The sequence below is a fragment of the Cannabis sativa genome, chromosome 4 (assembly GCF_029168945.1).
Source record: "Cannabis sativa cultivar Pink pepper isolate KNU-18-1 chromosome 4, ASM2916894v1, whole genome shotgun sequence".
In the NCBI taxonomy this organism is placed as follows: Eukaryota; Viridiplantae; Streptophyta; class Magnoliopsida; order Rosales; family Cannabaceae; genus Cannabis; species Cannabis sativa.
The window spans coordinates 77,741,064-77,760,833 of NC_083604.1; the positions used below are offsets into that span (position 1 = coordinate 77,741,064).

Genomic DNA, 19,770 nt, shown 5'->3' on the forward strand with positions numbered 1-19,770 from the left:
GTTTCATTTTTTTTCAAATTTATTTATAAGATGGCAATCACTCGTTCATCATCATCGCCTTCTCCAGTTCTCAAACAAAAATCGAAAATGGGCAAGAAAACTTTGGCCAACAAATCCAAGGGTAAACGCCCGATCCTTGAAGACTATGATTCTGATTTTGATGCTCCACTGACCAAGCGTGGGAGGCCCCATTCTTCGAAGAAAACGAAGCTCAACGTGGAGGAGCACACGGTTCCAGAAATTTCTGGGAAAAAATCTTGTGCCTCTTCTGAAGATCGAACTCAGGTTGGTTTTAAGTTTCATTATCGTTTCCCCCTCTTCCAACATTTACACTTTCCCCAGATTTTGGCATTTTTTTGTTCATTCTGCTTTGTGTAATTTTAGGGTTTCATTTGCACATTTCGTTTTATGTTGTTTAATTTTTTAGTTCTTTATTGTTGGTTTTGAACAATTTATTTTGTTATTTTCTGGGTTTGGTTTTTAAATTTGATTTTGTTTTCTTTATTTTCAGTGTTTTTTTGTGCTTTAGGTTCTGTGTTTTGTTTTCGTTTTTAGTGTGTACAATCAGTCGTATGTAGTTTCTTATTATTTTTTTTATAGTTTAATGTTGGTATGTTTGATGTGTTTTCGATTTCCATTAGGTTTAGTTGTTTGCTGTTATTTTTTAGGTTTCAAAACGATTTTCAATGAAGACTCTTTATTTTTGTATAGTTGTATCTGTTTTGTAGTTTGTTTGTTGTTTGTATATAATTTTATTGTAGTTTTCCTATTGTATTACTCACTATTAATAATTTATTGTGTTGTTATGTTTGATGTGTTTTTCGATTTTCTTTAGGTTTAGTTGTTTGCTGTTATTTTTTAGGTTTCAAAACGATTTCAGGTCTTTGCTGTTTATTTTTGTGTAGTTGTATCTGATTGGTAGTTTGTTTGTAGTTTGTTTATAGTTTTATTGCAGTTTTTCATCTTTGTTTTATTCACGATTAATAATTTATTGTGGCCATTTTCGTTATGTTGCAGGTTTGGGACTACAAATTTAGTCCTTCTGATTTCGATAGATCTAAGTGTGTATGCACTAGTGTTTTTTCCGTGATAGATAATATTAAGAACACTTTATCTGTTAATTTGCTTTCTATGTTTCGTGAAACTCAGTTTGGCCATTTTCTAGATATGCCTGAGTTTGTTTTTCATCCGCAAGTTGTACATAGTTTATTACTAAGGGAAGTTTTCCAGCCCAATCCTAAAGAGTTTTGGGCTAAGGTTGCTGGCCGTTGCATACGGTTTAGTGCCGAGGAATTTTACTTGATTTTTGGAATTGATTGTTTCGGTGATTGCAACAAGTTGTTGTTTTCACAGGAAACAAATCAGTTGGTAGAAACCTGTTTCCGTGGTGTAAAAACTATTGACCACAAAACCATTGAGGATGCTTTTTTGGGTAGTCGGTGGGGTTTGGATGAGTCTCTTGGTTTGAAAATGGATGTTTTGTATTTTATTCAGTGTTTTCTTCTTAGCAATACTCCTGATAAAGAAGTATCTAGGTTTGATCTAGATGTTGTGGATAGCGGTCGGTGGGACGAGTATTGTTGGGGTAGGGAATCATTTGAATTGACAATTGATTCATTCAAAGGTAGAATTCAGCATGGGATTATTATGAAAAATAGGAAGGCAGAGAAGGGAGGCCAGTATGATGGCTGGTATAGGGCTTTGGGATGTCCTTGGGTTTTTACGGTTTGGTTTTATGAATGTTGTTGTTAAATGCTAAAATACTACATATTTTATAGTGTAAAAATACAAAATAAAATTAATTCTTTATAATATTTTCATGAAATTAATACAATATATTTTTATATTGAAAATAATTTATTAAAGATTAATTTTATCTTTGTTTATAAATAATAATTAGTATTTATGGCATAATAGAGAAAAGAAATAAAAAGTTAAGAAAATGCATTGTTTTTATTTAAAGAAATATAAATTAATTAGATTTTAAATAAATATTTTCATTAAAATTATTATGATATATTTCATGTTGAAAATATTTTGTTTGGATTTAATGTTGTTTGTGTTTGATTGAAAAAAAAAATAGCATTATTAAAAGAAAAGAAAAGAAATAAAAAAATGACAAAAATAAAGGCCAAAGCTATAAAATTGGTATTTTTGAAGCCCAAAAGAGAGCACAAAAGGACAAAAGCCCTATTGGCCCTCTTCTTCTTCCCCTGCCGACATCAGCGGCACGTGGCGATCGCCCATTGGCTCGGCAAAAGCAACAGGAGCAGCAGCTCCATTTGGCCCTCTCTCCCTCTTCACGCGCGTGTGAGGCACACGGCCTCACCCTAGCCGTGTGTGCGCCTCACGCCATGCCCCGCGAATGGGCATCGTTCGGTCCGTCTCCTTCAGCCACAAAATGCAATTTTTCTCCTTTATTCTGCAGCCGACACGTGGCACCGACTCATCAAAGGCAGCCAATCCGACAGTGCCACGTGTCACTCCGAATTAACTTTTTTGAATTTATATTTTTACCCACATGCAATTTGTAATAAGTTTAATTGCGCATTAGTCCTTTTACCCTTCTATAAATAGAAGCTTAGGTTTTTAGAATTCAGTTACAGTTTCAGAGTTTCAGACAGAAAAATCCAGAGAAAACGCTCAGTTAGTTTACCGCTTTTCTTAGTTAATTTTCTTATGGGTTTCTAAGTTCCCTTATTGTTAAGGTGGACGATGAAACCTAGTGTATTTAATTAAGTATTTATTTTTATTTTGATTCTCAGTACAATATATGCTTATGATTTTCGCTTCTTAAAATAATTTTCTTTCATCTTTAATATCACGTATTTTTGATAGTTAGAAATTATTAATGCTTGGTTCTACATTTTATTAAAAATAATATTCTTTGATTTTTTGTATTTACATTAAATTGTTTCACATTTAATGCTTAGAAGTTATAATTTTAAAGCGAAGGAAAATCTATTTTTTATTAGAAAATAATTGGTTTGATTACTGGTTAAATTATGAGAATCAATATAAACATAAATATTTTTATATACACTTAAGTGGATTTTGAACCCTTAATAATATCCCAAATATTACTGAAAATATCTGTTACTGTCATTTTTATTGTTTAAATATTTTATTTTATTTTGTTACCAAAAACCTCACCATTTTCGGAACTAGGTTAGAGTTTTATTAGCTTAGATTAAATAAGTATTTTCTTCGATTTCACGCAATTCCCATGGGTTCGACCTCGTTCTTCACAATCTCCATACTACAATAAAGATTCATGCGCTTGCGAGTTGATAAATGTAAAACTACCATTTCGGTACACGACAACTGTCCTGCTATGGTGAACTCTTTTTGTAAGAGAGTTTCATCTTCTATTCCAAGGATTCTGAACTGGAGCAACACCATTGTCACCAAAAATCCAACTCTTCGAGACTTGAAGGGCAAGATTTTTGATTTGCCGTTGGACAAGGTAATTTACAGTTTCTTTACTGTTTCTTTTCAGTTTTTTTTATGTTGTTAATTTTTAGTTTTTTCAATTGTTTTAATATTTTTCATATTATGTTTAATTATGCTGTTCAGTTGAAGATCAAAAACATGTGTCCTACTGATGAAGAGAGGCAGAAGCTTCAACTTGACGGTTTATTTCTCGATGAGTTTATTGATGACCGTGGTGTAGCGAAACAATCCTTTGAGAGTGGGTCATCTTCAAAGAAGTCTGATTCAGCGGATATTGATTTGATGAAATCTAAGTTGGAGATGGTCATTTCGAATCAATCATCATTGGCCGAAGACTTCATATCCTTTAGGTGTTTTGTTGATCTTAATTTCAAGTCCGTAATGACTGTAATTAAGGATATCCAGGAGAAGGTTAATGCCATTCATCGTCGTCCTTCTGATGAGGTATTTATTCATATTTTATTGTTTAGGTTTTTTCATATTTTTTTTAAGTTTCTTTACTGTTTCATTTAAGTTTCATTTATGTTGTTTGATGCAGGGAAAGTCATCGGATGAATTAGTAACTCAAGATTCTGATGATGATGGTGATGATGATGATGATGATGATGATGATGTTGAGGATGATGAGAAGCAACTGCCTGATCCAGAAAATATTGATTCCGACTCCGACGATGGTGGTGAGTTGGTTAAAGTTGGTGGTGATGCTGATGATGCTGACAAGGTTGTTATTGATGTTGCCCCTGCTGATGTGGATCCATCTGAGGCTGTTGGAGGGAGTGATAAAAATGCTAAGGATGTTGAGAAGCCAAAGGGCGATGAGTCTCGATTGAAGGGGGACGATTTCTTTGATGGGTTAAGCCAGCTTGAAATAGATGATGATCAAGTTGTGTTGGCTGGCTTGGAGGCTGTTGGTAAAATCCATGTAAGTGTATTTTTAATTGTTTGCAAGAAAATTAGGTTTCTTTTTGGTTGCTCAATAGTATCTAGTTTGTTTTGCAACTGTTTTAATGCATTCTTTCTTTTTTAGGTCCCCGCACCCAATCCAGATGTTGTTGGTCAAAAGTCAGATGCCCTTCATACTGATGAAGAAACTAAGGACACTGTCTCTGATACACTTCTGTTGGATAAGAGGAAGCGTGCTCCGGCCTTGAAATCTCCTTTTGTTGATTTCGGGTCTGCTGATGTGGGGAGCACTCCAATGGAGCTTATGTCCTCAGGTTCTCAATCAACTGGGGATGATAGGGATTTTAAAATGGTGACTTATGTGAAGGGTCTTTATGCTCTTAATGATGCGTTTGCTGATCCTGTATCTCCCGAGATTGAGGCAAAATTTGACGCTTGGATTGGTGAAGGATTTCTTAAACATCCAAGGTGACTGTTTTTATTAAATCTATTTTTGTATTATGTTTTATTTTTCAGTTTTATTCTGGTTTTAATGCTATTTTTTGTTGTATCTTTGTTGTTTTAGGCATTACAATTGTTATGAAGATGGCGCAAAGAAATTTACCCCGGGTTTTAGGCTAGGTGTTGATTATGTTGAGGATAAAACTTGGTTTTATCATTTGGCTACATGCGACATGTTTATAAACGACTCGGTAAAGTTTCCAATTTCTATTGTAGTTATGATAGTTTGTTTTCAGTTGCTTTATAAATGTTTTTAAGTTTTGATACTGTATTACAGTTTTTTAACATTTGTTCAACCTTTTCATTTGTGTTTCTATGTTGTTTTTTTTTCAGCATATGAACACCATATTCTATTACCTTCGGAAAAAAGGTAAATATTCTTCCGCTGTGACGTTAAATTTTGCAACAACTGATTGTCTCTTTGATGATTCCATCCAAGCTTTGTACCACAAATATAACAAAGCCAAGTCAATGAAGACTAAGATGTCACACATTCACGCTGCCCACCCAATAGCGCATTACATCCGAGGTATGCGCATTCCCTGTTCCAAGCCTTGGTATGAAGCCGATCATGTGTTATTCATCATCAATCTAAGAAGGGAAAGTCATTAGGTGTTTGGTCGTCTTGACTTGAATGAAGGGATTCTGTTTCTGTATAATTCTTTGAGGACTGCGAAAATGAATGCTGCAGCTAGGAATGCCATGAAGGCTTATTCTGTGTTGCTGCCTTTGTTTTTCAATTTACTTGGTTTCTGGAAGAATAGGTCACATGCTCCTGCTTCAGGTTCTGACCCTACAGCTCCCTTAAGAATCGTGGAGATTAGTGGTCTGCCGTCTCAGCAGAAAAAGTGAGTGTTTCTTTTAAGTTTATTTTATGTTGTTTTTTAGTTTCTAAACTGTTTATTTTTCTTCTGTTTTTATAGTGATTGCGGAGCATATGTTGCTGCATTTGCCGAGTTCTTTATCCACGGAAAGGATGTCCCTGCGGACTTTGATATCGAAGTTTATCGTACCCGGCTTGCTGCACTTTTCTTCTCATATGGCCAAAGGAAAATTGATGAAAGCATTGATAGCGAGGATGAGAAGCAAAGCAAGTCTTCTAAGGCATCTAAATTGAAAAAATAGGATCTTTTATTTTGGTGACTATTTTGTGTTATTGGTTGAATCTATTATCAGACAATAGTTAGTGTTATTGGTTGAATGTAGGTATTATATTTGATTTTATACTCTGGACCTGGTTTAAAACTTTTAGGATATTTGACATTTAGTCCTTATAATATGTTTATTGTATAGGTCTGTATTTCCTAAAGTTGTTTGTTTTGTTTAATTGTTCAAGTTTTTGTATACGGTCGCTCAACTATGGAGAAACTATTAACCAACTGAATACAAACAATGTTTTCATATTTCTAAATTGTGCTATGAATGTATTTTTATTCTTTATTTTTCCATTACTCCTTTTTCCTTCATTTTAGTTATGTTTTATCAATTCTTACCTAACTGCTTTTAAAACTGTAAAGAAGAAGTCATTCTGGTACTTAATATTTTCAAAGTGTCACAACTGTAACAAAACGATTTTGCAACTATTAAAAAACTGTTTCAAATTTCATTAAAATGAAATCCCATGTATTTAGAACATCACAGATCAACCTGTTTGAATTTGCACACAGAATTAAATAATTCAAATATTTCAGATGTATCTATTTTATTGCTTGATTGTTGCATGTCTTTCGATTGTGTCCGTGTTAACCACATTTGCTGCACCTGTTATGTTTTTTTGTATCCCATTCAGATAAAAACCTTCGTTTCCTTGGTCTTCCAGATCTTATTTTTTGGTTTGGTGGCAGAACAATGATATCTTTTATGTTTTGTGGCACATCCCATGTTGTGTGATTGTGTACCGGATATGTTGAGCCGCTGTATGTTTCAAGTCATGTTCTTGTGGTGTAATAACCTGAACAGTAGTTGTAAACATTCAAGTTCATCTCTTTTATAACAGTAAGTGCATGAGCACACGGTAATTCGTCAAGTTGGAATCTGTTGCAACTGCATGTTTTCTCCTTGAGGTTGATGACCCATGATCTGGTTAGTTCAACGACTTCGAACATGGTCTCGTTTATTGGTTTTACCTGCGTATTAAGTAAATTTATAAAATTATTATTATGTATAACAACGACAACCAAGCTATTAAGAAACTATAATGCAATTACAATATTAAACATTTCATTACATTTTCTGTCAATGAGTCCACAAAGTTGTCGACTAATTTCTTCTCTGTTGTAGGTGTTAAAAATGTTGTTATTTTCTGTGTTTTTTTTCCTGTTTGTGTATGTCCATTGTTGTATCAAAGCTCTCAATGACTCCATCAGTGTTGTGATTGGTAGCTCTCTAGCTGCTAAGTTTGCTGCATTTAGAGATTCAGCAATGTTTGAAGTCACAGTTGAATACATGTTGTTTTTGCAGTGGTATCTTGACCATTTGTGGTATCCAACTTGTTATAATATGGTCTGACACAGATGTCCAAGTTGTCCAACTCGCTCATATGGTATTCAAATTTCCTCTCTGTGTATGCTCTGGCTGCAGCGAAGAATGGTTTATCCAGCTTGCTTGCATTCTTCTTGAAGGTTGCTTTTAGGTTGCTTAACAGGTGGTATACACAATAGCAATGTGTGATTTCTGGAAATACTTGACAAACTGCCTTAATTATGCTCTCATGTCTATCTGAGATCAAGCACTGTTCCTCTCTAATCCCATATGTTTCTCTTACTTTTGTGAAAAACCATTGCCATGAGTTGTTGTTTTCTGAATCCACAACAGAAAAAGCTAGTGGAAAAATGTGCCCATTTGCATCTTGTGTACAAGCAGAGAGCAATGTACCTCCATATGTTGATTTAAGGAAAGTTCCGTCAACAACTATTATAGGTTTGCATTTCTTCCATCCTTTTATTGAAGCATCCAGTGCGACAAACAAGTACTTGAAGCTGTTGTCATCCTCTGTTTGCATGTGCACTATTGTTCCGGGATTAGTTTTTTGCAACATGTGCAAAAAACCGGGCAGCAGCTTGTATGATTCGTTGGCTTTTCCTCGTAATTCTTCTTGCGCGTGCTCTTTGCTTCTCCATGCTTTCATGTAGTTCATTCTCACCCCATACTTGTGTTTCATTTCTCCTCTGATGTCTTGTGGCGTTTGAGTTGTTTTTATGTTGGTAAACCGTGGCTTGATGTAGTTTCCAATCAATTTCGTTGTAGCTTGTCTTTTGTCGGCAAATCTTATGTTTAGATCACAAGTGTGTATCACCTTTCTGTCGTACTTTCGAATGATGAATGACTTTGTTGGCCCGTTTCTGGATGCTGTTAGTGCCCACTTGCATTTTGGATCCAAACAACAAATCTTGTATGTTCTTGCACATGATTTTTTCACTCTGAATTGGAAGTTGTTCCTAATTGCATAGAAACCAAGCACACTCTGCAGTGTTTCTTTGTCTTTGTATATTTGTGCTTCTTCTATTTCAGGATGTTGCGGATCTGTGATTAGTAGTTCGTCATAATCTGTGATTTCTAGTTCCTTTTTTTTGTTGTTTTCCAGTTGCTCAACCATCTCCTCTGCCACAAGTTTTGCATAGTCCATGAAGTCAAAACTTTCTCCCCCAAATTTCGGTACTGTAGCTTCAATTGTATGTTGTTGATTTGTTGAGTCTTCTGTTGTTGCTGCATTGTATTCGATTGGTTGGAAGGCGCTTGTATGTGTAATTAATGAATTGTCATTTCCCAAGAATGATGCATCGATGGTTGTTGTTGGGTTGTGGATGACATTCACACACAATGGGTATGTTGTGAAGTCGGGGTCCTTCAGTTTGAGTTGTATGTAGATATGCAGGCTTTGATCATCCTTTATCCTCAATGGTTGGTATTCTTCCTTCACTTGATATTTCAGTTGCAAAACAGTGTTTTCTTGGTTGCACTCCAGGACATCTTTGAGTTTCTGTTGCAAATCTTCATAGTTAGAATTGGCTGAAATGTAATGTCCACTGGCTTCATAATTTTCATAATTCATTCGATCATCGAATTGTCCATTGTAGAAGACTAGGAATGGAATGTCTTTCCTTTCTTGTGTTTTTGCAATGTTTATTAGTCCGAGGCAACGAATTTTAAAACTGGTTTGATTCTGTTATGAAATAGAGTACAAACTTACTTCTATCTCTGTCCCTTTGTTCAAGCATTGTATTTCCTGTCCTGATTCCTGCTTTTGCCATTTTTTTGTTGTTAATAAACTACAAAGAAACGAGAATAAAACTATTAAGAAACTTCATTAAATTTTTGGGAAACTAACCATTTCTCAAACTGTTTTGTCCTCTATCTTTTCCAAAATAAATTCCTGCAAAAAATGTAATGAAACTATTATTAAATGATTATGCAACTGTAAATCAACTTAAAAACCACAATTCTTTCCTCAAAATTACATAGTTCTTACTCATTGTCATTTTTCATCATGTTTATTCGAATCAGATCAATTTCCAACTATTATAAAACTAATTTGCTACCATTTACATAAATCGTACCTTCTATATATGCTAGCTTTTGGTACTCGTCAATTGACACTTCTTCGTGATTTGTAAACCATTTTAAAACGATATTGCAACTGTAAGGCAACGCAAAAAATTAAAAAAACCCTTATTAGTATCATGTGGTTCCTTAATTAGAATCAGTTCTTGTTTTTTGTTGTTAGAATATGACTTTCCTGTTGTAAACCGGTGAATCAACCAGAATGCAATTGTGTATGACGTATATCATTGTTGAAAAAAAAATTCATTTCATACCTTTTTTTGGATTTCAGGGGGGAGCTCCAGATCTGTTCAATACAGATTTACATTGCTTCAATCTGGATTTTCGACGCTCGTTTGAGTGATATTGCACGATTAAAAACCGAAATCAAATGTTTAATTTTAGTTTCTCCACGGTTTTCTGGTCTTTTTTTTTTTAAAAAAAATTTATGTTCAGATCCTTGGATTTGTTCGTTTCCTATCGAAATTCGCCAGAATTGATGGTTGTTCTACGCTCGATCTGGTTTCATTCTGGTTGCGTAGCCGACTGCATTGATGGAGGTTTCTTCATCGTCTCCGTTCGTGACGTGCGGCTGAAGGTATAGGTGAGGTGGTATTTTTGTAATACATTCGTAGTGGGCTGTACAAATGTTGATTGGGCCGGCCCACAGTTTTTTTTGTAATATTTTACCCTTTTTGGAATTTTCCTTTTTTTTCCCTTTTCTATTTTTGTAAAGACAATGAAATTCATTTTATATGGAAAATTTGAAGAGACAAGTACACTGAGTGAGATTTATATTTGTTTTCAATTTTTTTAAAAATTTATAAGAATAATATTATAATATAATAAATATTATTATGAAAAATTTAAAAGAAAATAATAATTTTAAACATAAAAATTGATTAAATAATATTTTAGACCTGTGTTTTGTAAAAGTTATTAATTAAAATAAATCCTGTATTTTTTAAAACTAAACTGATTTTTGTCAAAATAAAAAATCTGATTTATAGATATTATGATAAAACTGATTACATTTTTGTATCTATTCGGGTTAGAAATTGTCTTAAAGTTAGTTATATTAAAAAACAAAATTATTAAAAATTGAGCGTAGAGTTCTATTTTTACTATTTTGAAAAATATAAGGTCCATTTTATCATTTAATAAAATACATAATCTAATTATTAACTTTTGCAAAATACAGAATTGAAAATAATATGTACTCTTAAAAAATTATAATGAACACCTTTTTATTTGAAAATTTATTCCCAATTTAAGATAGATATTGATTTTCTATAATAAAGAAGGACAAAAGTACTCCTAAAATTGAAAATATATTCGATTAAAAAAAGTAAAAATATACATTAATATTTAATATATTTATTCCTCTCATAATCTTCTATCAAATTTGTTTTTTAAGTATATTTTCAATGAGTTTTTATTAGGGTTAACTTCACAAATGAACAAAACCAACAAAAATACGGTTTCACGGAATTTTAAATATTTTTACGATTTTTTTGATTTTATTTTCATAAAATACAGTCTTTTTATGTTGAAATTTTGTTCATTTGTTGTTAATTTTTTGTTATATGTATATTATTTTTTGTTGTTTTTTTGTTGTTATTTTCATATTACTTTTATGTTGTTTTCTTGTTGATTTTATGTTATTTTCGTGTTATTTTTTGGAAAACCGTAAAAATGTAAAAAAATATTCTTTGAACGTAAAAATGTAAATATTTTACAAAAAATGGTACTTTATGTAATTATTCATTTTTATTAAGAGACGTTTTCAACCTTTCACTACATGTATCTTAATTGGGTAAATACCATTTTGGACCTTGTATTTTGCAAAAGTTATCAATTGGACCCTGTGTTTTGTTAAATGACAAAATGGACCCTGTATTTTTTAAAATAGTACAAATAGGACCCTGAATTGATTTTTAAAGTTTAATTATAATCCGATCTAAAAGTGCTACGACAAAACTGTTTACATTTTTTTTGTATCCATTCTTATTAGGAATTGTCTTCAAGTTGGTTGTATTAAAAAAAAGTTGTCAAAAATTAAGTTTAGGGTCCTATTTTTACCATTTTAGAAAATACAGGGTCTATTTTGTCATTTAACAAAACTGAAGGTCCAATCTATAACTTTTGTAAAATATAGGGTCCAAAATGGTATCTACCCCATTTAATATAAGTCATTTCTTATTGATTTTCAACACACTAAATTGGTATAAAATTTGACTATTACTAATAATAACAAAAAAAAAAAAATAATAAATAATATTAACAGTGAAGTTTTGATGGGGTAATGAATCCAAAAGAGGTTCATTCCTGTAAATTGATTATTTTATTTTTGTGATTTGTGACTTGTGAGTACACAATGAGATAAAATAACTCAAGAAAAAAAAAAGTGATAAAATTAAGCTTCCAATAAATAAGTTAAAGCTTAATTATTTTACATATTTTTTACCTCAATGCAGGGTTGGCTCAAGGGTAGAAATAGTAAGGGCCACGATTAGGGCCGACTCTGAAATTTAGTGGGTCATAGGAAAAAAATATTTTTGGGCCCTCATTTAGAAAAAAAAATATGGTATTTTTCAAAATTGATAAAAAAATGTATAATTTTAAAAGGGGATAAATTTTTTTAGGCCCCTGAGCTAGGTGGGCCCTAAGCACAGGCCTAACCCGCCTATACTCAAGGCCGGCCTTGGCCACGATGAAGCCCCTCACTCAGGCCCAAAAAAATCATTTAACAAAAAGACTCTAAATTTATTTTTTTAAAATACTATATTTTGTAATTTTACTATTATTTATTTAAAAAAAATTATAATGATTTTCTAAAACAAATACTTAACTTATTTAATATTTTATTAAAAAAAAAAGTTCAATTATATTTTTAAAATACTATATTTTAGATTTTTCTCACTATATAGTATATATACAAAAAAAAAAATTTATAAATATTTTCATATAAAAAAACCTGAATTAGATTTTTTTGGCTTAAGACTCTCAATTGGCTTAAGACGGACATGTCTCAATAAATAGTGTTTAGCTAAATATAAAAACAACTATTCATTGAGGTAAAATTATTTTTTTATTATTTGTTTAAATGATGTAGAGAAAAAATAGAAAAATTAATATGTGTTGTGATGTAAAAATTTAAGATAAAATAAATAAAGTAGAATTTTGATAATTTATTTTAAAAAATAAAGTAAAAAAATTATTGGGAGGGCTCTTAAATATTGTTGAAGCTAATTTGCATCATCCTAAGAATACTTGCCATCATCCTTAATGTTTTTTTTATTATAATTGTAAAAGAGTGGTTACAAAGTTATTCTTTACAAAATATAAAATTTCTCTAAGTTATTCTCTAGAAAATATAAAATTTCTCTAAGTTATTCTTTAGAAAATATAAAATTTGCAAATAAGGATATAGAGAAAGAGAAGTATTAGGGCTCGTTTGGAACGCTGTATTAGGTCGTATTGTATTGTATTGTATTATATTGAATTGGATTATATATCATATTTTTATATAATACTATGTTAAACTTTAATTTATACTAAAATATTATATATTTAGGTGTTCATAAAAGTTAATACCACATATAGTTTTACATAAAAATATTGCATAAAATACAATTCAATATAATACAATACAATACAATACAATACGACCTAATACCGCGTTCCAAACGAGCCCTTAATGAAAAGAGTAAGATATATGAGTGTCCAATATATCCTTATTACCAAAACTCACATCACACTTTTTCTAGAAAGGGAGGCATTAATAGTTTCCCACTAACAACAGTGCTTTATTTTACTGTTTTGAGTAATAGCTCTGTCTTGTTTCAAGTGTGGTGACACAAGTCATGATGAAGATGTTTATTATTGTCACAAAATGACAGTCAAATAAGTTAGTATGAAAAAGAAGTGACTTTGCTTAAAGAATTCACTATTCAGGAATGATGAGGACAACTCTCTCTGAGGATTTCTGTAAAACCACCAATTTTCAGGCCATTAATGATAACATTTTAATCTTCCCAAAGTCCTAAAACTTCAACAAAACATAATTTTTGATTAGACGATGAGCTATTCTAGTTCGATGAGAGTTTTGCGCTAATTGCATATTTTTATATTGTAAATTCATAGGTGATTCTAATCACTATGTAAAAAAAAAAAAAACTTTAAGTCTCTATTTGTCAAAATTTAGTAGTTAGGGTCCAAAATGCAAATAAGGCACAACACTCATAAAATTTTCATGTGAATTACGCTTTTTCAATTACTCGTGTCTGTTCGATTTGGTCTTCTTCTTCTTCTTCTTCTTCAAAAATCAGTAATCACGTTTCTATCTCAAAATCACACAGAGAACCTAAAGCTGTTCCAGTTGGGTTTTCCTCCGCCCAACTCACTTCGCCGCTTCTCTCTCCGTCATCCTTACCAGGTTACAGCTTCTCTTTATTTTTCATTTCCACCATATCTTTTGATTAATCTATTACATGTATGTATGTATGTATGTATAGAAATGTAGTACTGAGCTTAGACTTTTGTAAGTGAAGTCAATTTTTGTTCCCCAAAGCATAGATATGATTATTTGTTTATGCTGGGATTTGTTATAAATTTGTAATATTCTAATTTGGATTTCAGCTTTTGTCTTTTACTTTAGATCCGAAAACCAATCAATTGCGGTCTTTTTTGTTCAATTTTTGCTTAAATAATGGGGGAATATTGCTGAAGAATTGTCTTCTTTTACAATTGATACATAGGAATCAAATGCAGAGGCTTAAATGCTGTTTGAGCTCTCATTCTTTACATTCCTGGTTTGTGATAATTACAGGTATAATTTCGCCCCCTTTTTTTCTTCTAATTTTTATGTAAATTATATATTGGGTGCTTCTACAATGCACTCTAAAAAAATAGTGCATCTATGCATCCCTTACTGTTTCGACATGATGAAAATTTTTAGTCCAATTTTTTTTTTCATTTCATATGGTCGTATACATTATAGTTATTAGAACATCCTGTTATTTTTTTTTTTTATAAACCCATCCTGCTAAATTTTACTAAGACTGAATTTTGTCTTCGGCATGTTAAATTTTTCTAAATTTCTCAAATTACTATCAGACACAACTATGAAAAAAAATTGAATTATGACGAAACAGATAGGGCTGCATGAGTACATCTCTTTTAGGGTGCACCATATAATTTTCCTTATATATTTGTTATGTGTATTAAGCTCTTTTTTCCTGCATTATTGTTCAGCTATTATATCACAGGCGTTCAGAGCTGCATCGGTTGTGATTCCGAGTTCCAATTGCTACGTTATCAACAACTCTAGTCGAGTTGTGGATTTTGTATCCTTTTTGTGATTAATACTAGTTATGAATTAGAAAACATTAGCCTTCAATGGACTTTTTTCTTGTTAAAATTAATTTCCTTAACTGCAATTCAGACAAGTTGGATTGGACATCCTTTTGAATATGATGCAGAGGTAATCTTCTTAAATAAATAAAACCATTTTATGATAATGAAAATTCAGTGTGAGATTTGATATGTGCAGATGACTTATGTTATAATGCTGACATAAGAGTTTGTCTTGATAGGGACATGGCTCAGACTTGGTAGTTCGATTTTGCAAAGATGTGGAAACTAGATCACAAACGGTAGTCAATGTCACCATGTTCTCATGTACTTTCTTGTTTTTTTTCCCTTCTTTATATGAGATTATGTAATAATTTATTTAATCTAAGAACAATGTTGTTACATGCACACCTCGTTGAATTTCAGTTCTGTGAACACTTCTTTCTTTTTTATCATTTATCATAATCATGCAGGGATACGTGGATTTTGGTCGCTTTGATAAGTTTAACTATTTTGTTGCTGGGGCAGGACATGTTGACTTTGTTCAAGTGAGATCTTTTTGTTTCTGAATCGTACTATTCAGGAGATTCTTTTATATAATCTGAAAACCTGATTGTCTTAGCTGTCTCAGTTTCTCAACTTTGTAGGGCTTTTACAATGGAGACCTGAGACAGTGCGAGGACAGTTTTGATAAGATGGGACGAACAGCACAGGTTGGTTTCTTGTCAAAGACCCTCTATGCAGTCTTCCCCACTCTCACCCTACTCGCACTCAAAAGAAGGGAGTTGGGGATGATATGAGAACATTGTTCAGTTTTTTATTTTTTAAAGATATTGTTTTCCCAGTATTCTGTGCTCTCAGCTCACTAGTTTGTAATTTGCATTATTTCAGGTAAATGTCATATGCGGGGCTTGTCCAAATGGAAAATGTGAAGGTTTGTGAGCTTATTTATTTACTACTATCCGGTTTGCATTGTCTCTTTATCCATGATTTGTCACTGATTTTTACTATATATCATGTTTTCAGGTTTACCTGGATGCATCTGCAATATCTCTTATGAATCTACTTGCAGGTTTACTCAGAATGCCTTGATTTTCATTTTTATTTGAAAGACCTCTTAAAATGAACATATAACGAGAATGCATCTCTGTTCGAGAAAGCTTAAAATAAGCTGTTTTTAGCTTATATAATTAAAAAAAATACACTTCTGAGAGTGTTTGGGTAAAAGAATAAAAAGACCTTATTGAATTTTGAAGACCTTTTTATAGAACCTAGGATTCCTAGCTTATGAAAAAAAAAAAGATCTTATTCTGAAGCCATAAGAGTAGCAATACTTTTGCCAAATAAAGTATGTAGGTCATATCAACCAATATTATAGCTAGCAGAGATGTAGGGGAAAATAGAAAATGTGTATGTACTAGTATAATGCCAAGCCATCTTCTATAAAACTCCTAATAAAACTAGATTTCAACTGAAGAAATTCATTCGTAGTTTCTCTCAATTAGCTTTGAGAAACAAAGTAATGCTCAGAAAAAATGTTCTTCTGGAAAATATGCCAGTAAGAGTGATACATGTGATATGTTTTAAATGTATTGATCTAATGAAATTTTATTGTTCATAACCTCTCAGAGTTTTACTTGATCTTGCCATTCCATGTGGGGAACCAGGTCCACGAGTATTTAAAGGCTTCACAGTTGGCTTCCATCCACGAACATGGGAAATTGTGAGGATATGTTTCATTAAATCAGATATGTATTTTGCTTATCAGGAAAGAAAATATGACAAAAGATTACATTTTATGAACATGTAGGTCAATGATGGCATGACTCAACTGGGTTTTGAAGAGTCTCACCACGAGTTCGGGTATGAAAACTGTACCGTGGATTGATTTGCTTTCTGCACCGTTCTCATCATTGTTTCTGTCTCAGTTAATGGAATAATGGTGAATTATTATGCTTCACATTCATTAAATTTACTTCCAACACTTCCTGAATTATGCAGCTTCGCAACTGAACAGGCTCATGTTTCCCTATACATGACTGCAATTGCTTCCCAATCAACTTTGGTGCAGAAACCTATTGTCAAGGTAGTTTGGTTCCCATAAGCTAGTATTTGAAAAAAAAAATTAGCAATTGAATGATATGTTTATATTTAATCTCTGTTCAAATAACAATAATCAGGTTTTCCCTGACAATGGCCTTGAGGTCAGATTATCAGGCTCAGGAGCTTCTGGAAAACCTCCCACAACTTTGTCACCCACAGTGTTGGCTATAGATTGGAGATGTAGGGTTCAGTTCCTTCTGTGCTATCTATATTCATTAATATTCAATATAGTTCTGACTTTTAAATTATCAGGTGAGAAGGCTCGTGATAGTCCATACAAAGTTAATGTCACTATCCTGGTTGAGGGTTATGAACCTGTGCAGTTCGTTCTTACTAAAATGTGTGGTATGTTCGCATTCATTGTGAAAAAAACTGCTCTCAATAAGCTTTACAGTCTTCTAATTCATAGCAAAGTATTAGCAGCAGTTCAAATTGTGTAAACATGAAGAGAAAGTACCGATTTTAGTATACTGACAGAGCCTATAGATACAATAAATTAGTCCTTTTTTTCTATACTACCACAGCCAGTTTTTATTGTTGGAGCATCCTTTACAATACTGGAATTAATCACTACTGCCATTTGCACAATTATATTGTTCTTTAATTGCTTTGAATGAAGAAGGCGGACAATTGGGAATGAAAAATAAATTGTCAGCTTAGTGGCAGTAGAATTATCAATTATATGCTATTATATCAAAAACCATTTTCATATTTTACTTCAACTTAGCTCCATTCCCCAGATGATACTTTATCGGTTTGTTCAAATTTTTACAGAATTCAGGCAGGATCAAGCTGGAGATGCTACAAGAGGATGGGCTACATTTGGAATTTTATCCTGCATGTATGGCCAATTTTATATTAAAAAATAAAAGTTCATCAAATAGTTTATACTAAAACAGTTAATGCATGCTGATATTTCTGTTTTGAACGGCTTGTGGCAGATTCATAGTCTTATCAACTCTGTTCTGTTGTGGAGGGTTTATTTATAAGGCTCGAGTTCAACACCAGGTAAGCCCTTATCTTTTACTTCTTTATTCCCTTTGTAAAAAGCTTCATTTATTTTATTCTTCTGTGGAATGTGGTCAGTGTTTTGGGTTCAGACCCTTTTATGTTCATTTGCAATTTAACCAATAAACTTTTTTTTTCTTTTAATAATCATATGCAGCGTGGAACTGATGCATTGCCAGGCATGACAATTCTATCTGCCTGTTTAGAAACGGTTAGCATACTTCACCATATTATAATAAGGAAATTTTATGGTCTCACTTGTCTGAGATTTTAGCATAGTTGGTATTACTGATTTTGTTCTTGAATAGGATAACCAATAATGTGCCTAAATCTCAGAATATAATCAATAATACTAAAGTAGGTTACCAAATTTTGGCAACAAAAAAAAGGGGTATTATTATTGCAGAGAATTAGAATGAATGATTGAATGAAAGATCATTCAAGTTCGTTATGTGATAATATATAGTATTTTATTACACAATTTATTAGGGGTCAACCTTTGTCACCCTGGTAGATCCAATTTCAAAGATTTTGACTAGCTTACAAAATCAAAGCTTAGATTATTTCAACAAAGGTAATTTTTTTTGTTGGTGTGAAAATAGGTGAGTGGAGGAGTAGGGCAAGGTTACACCCGAACGGAAGATTTGAATAACGCTTATGCTAGTGAAGCTTCATGGGAACGTCCTCCTGTCCCCGCCGCTGCCCAACAAGGAACGAGAAGACAAACCGAAAGGAAATACGGTGCAATTTAAACTAAACTACTCAATAAGAAAATGATTCAACTTTCAACAACCTTATTCTGTTCCTTTATGTAATATCTAAACTCATTTGAGTAGTTCTTGTAGTTGTAGCCTTTGTTGCATAGCCTAGCTCATTTGAACTCAAAATTTTCACCAAAGGTTTTCTATTTAAAAATATATATACAGTAGAACCTCTATCCAAGAATACACTTGGGACCAAGAAAATAATATTCTAATTGAGAGGTTATAACTAAATAGAGTTACACTTGAAAAAAAAAATCAAAATATCAAAAAATATCAATGTAACAAAAATACCAATAAACAATTCTTAATACTATATTATATTAAAATTATTTTCGAGTACATATAATATTTATATATGTACTATAATTTGAAAAAAAATTATTAATTCTACATAAGTAAATTTATAAAATATATGTATATATTTTTTTAAGATATAATTATTCTTATATAGGTATATTTTATTAATACGAGACTTAAAAAATGTATAACTAATTATAATATAGAGGTTATTCTTATTTATAATTGGCCCAAATTGGGACTTCATTTTTTTATAACAAATTAGAGGTTATTCTTGAATAGAGTATTCTTGAATAGAGGTTCTACTGTATTATAGATGCTTCATTATAGGGTTTTTGAGCGACTTGTATTGTACTCTAAATTTGTGGTGATTTTTTATTGGAAGGGAAGGATATGAAGTCTTTGAATTTACAAAACAAATTTACTCAGAAATTCAATTAATTCTGCACCACGTAAATTTTTAACAAATTATTTTAAAATTCACATATAATTATGTGGCTTTAGTTTAAGGCCGGCCCCAAATTTTATGCACTCTAAAAGCTCATTTGGTATGTCCATATTATATTACATTAAGTTATATATATATCCATTTTATATAATACTATATTAAATTTTAATTTATAAAATATTATATATTTATATACCTATATATATACAATTTAATATAATATAAAACAATGTAATGCAGTGTACTAAACTAACCCCAAATGGCTTCATTATATCTATTAACGAGGTTTCACGTTTTTTTATTTTACAATTCTCACCCAAGAGAAGAAATATTATTGTAATAAAAATATACACTGATGCGTTCATTGATAATATATGTAAAAAAGGAAAAAAGAAAATC

General features: G+C 31.8%; 1 protein-coding gene across 2 annotated transcripts; it reads left to right on the plus strand.

Annotated features, from left to right (window-relative positions):
* Positions 1-13,352: 13,352 nt before the first annotated feature.
* On the plus strand, positions 13,353-18,857 carry LOC115714960 (uncharacterized). 2 transcript variants are annotated; one of them, XM_030643725.2, is made up of 18 exons: positions 13,353-13,834; positions 14,157-14,227; positions 14,653-14,744; positions 14,843-14,881; positions 14,994-15,053; positions 15,225-15,299; positions 15,399-15,464; positions 15,643-15,685; positions 15,778-15,823; positions 16,381-16,474; positions 16,562-16,614; positions 16,753-16,837; positions 16,932-17,034; positions 17,107-17,199; positions 17,629-17,695; positions 17,796-17,862; positions 18,020-18,073; positions 18,465-18,857. In XM_030643725.2, exons 2-18 carry the CDS (start codon positions 14,164-14,166, stop codon positions 18,612-18,614), a joined length of 1,251 nt encoding a protein of 416 aa, XP_030499585.2. In that variant the 5' UTR covers positions 13,353-13,834; positions 14,157-14,163; the 3' UTR covers positions 18,615-18,857. The 2 variants fall into 2 exon arrangements, with proteins under 2 accessions (XP_030499585.2, XP_030499586.2); XM_030643726.2 differs by lacking the exons at positions 13,353-13,834; positions 14,157-14,227; positions 14,653-14,744 and having other exon boundaries at positions 14,837-14,881; positions 14,994-15,078.
* The last annotated feature ends 913 nt before the right edge of the window (positions 18,858-19,770 follow it).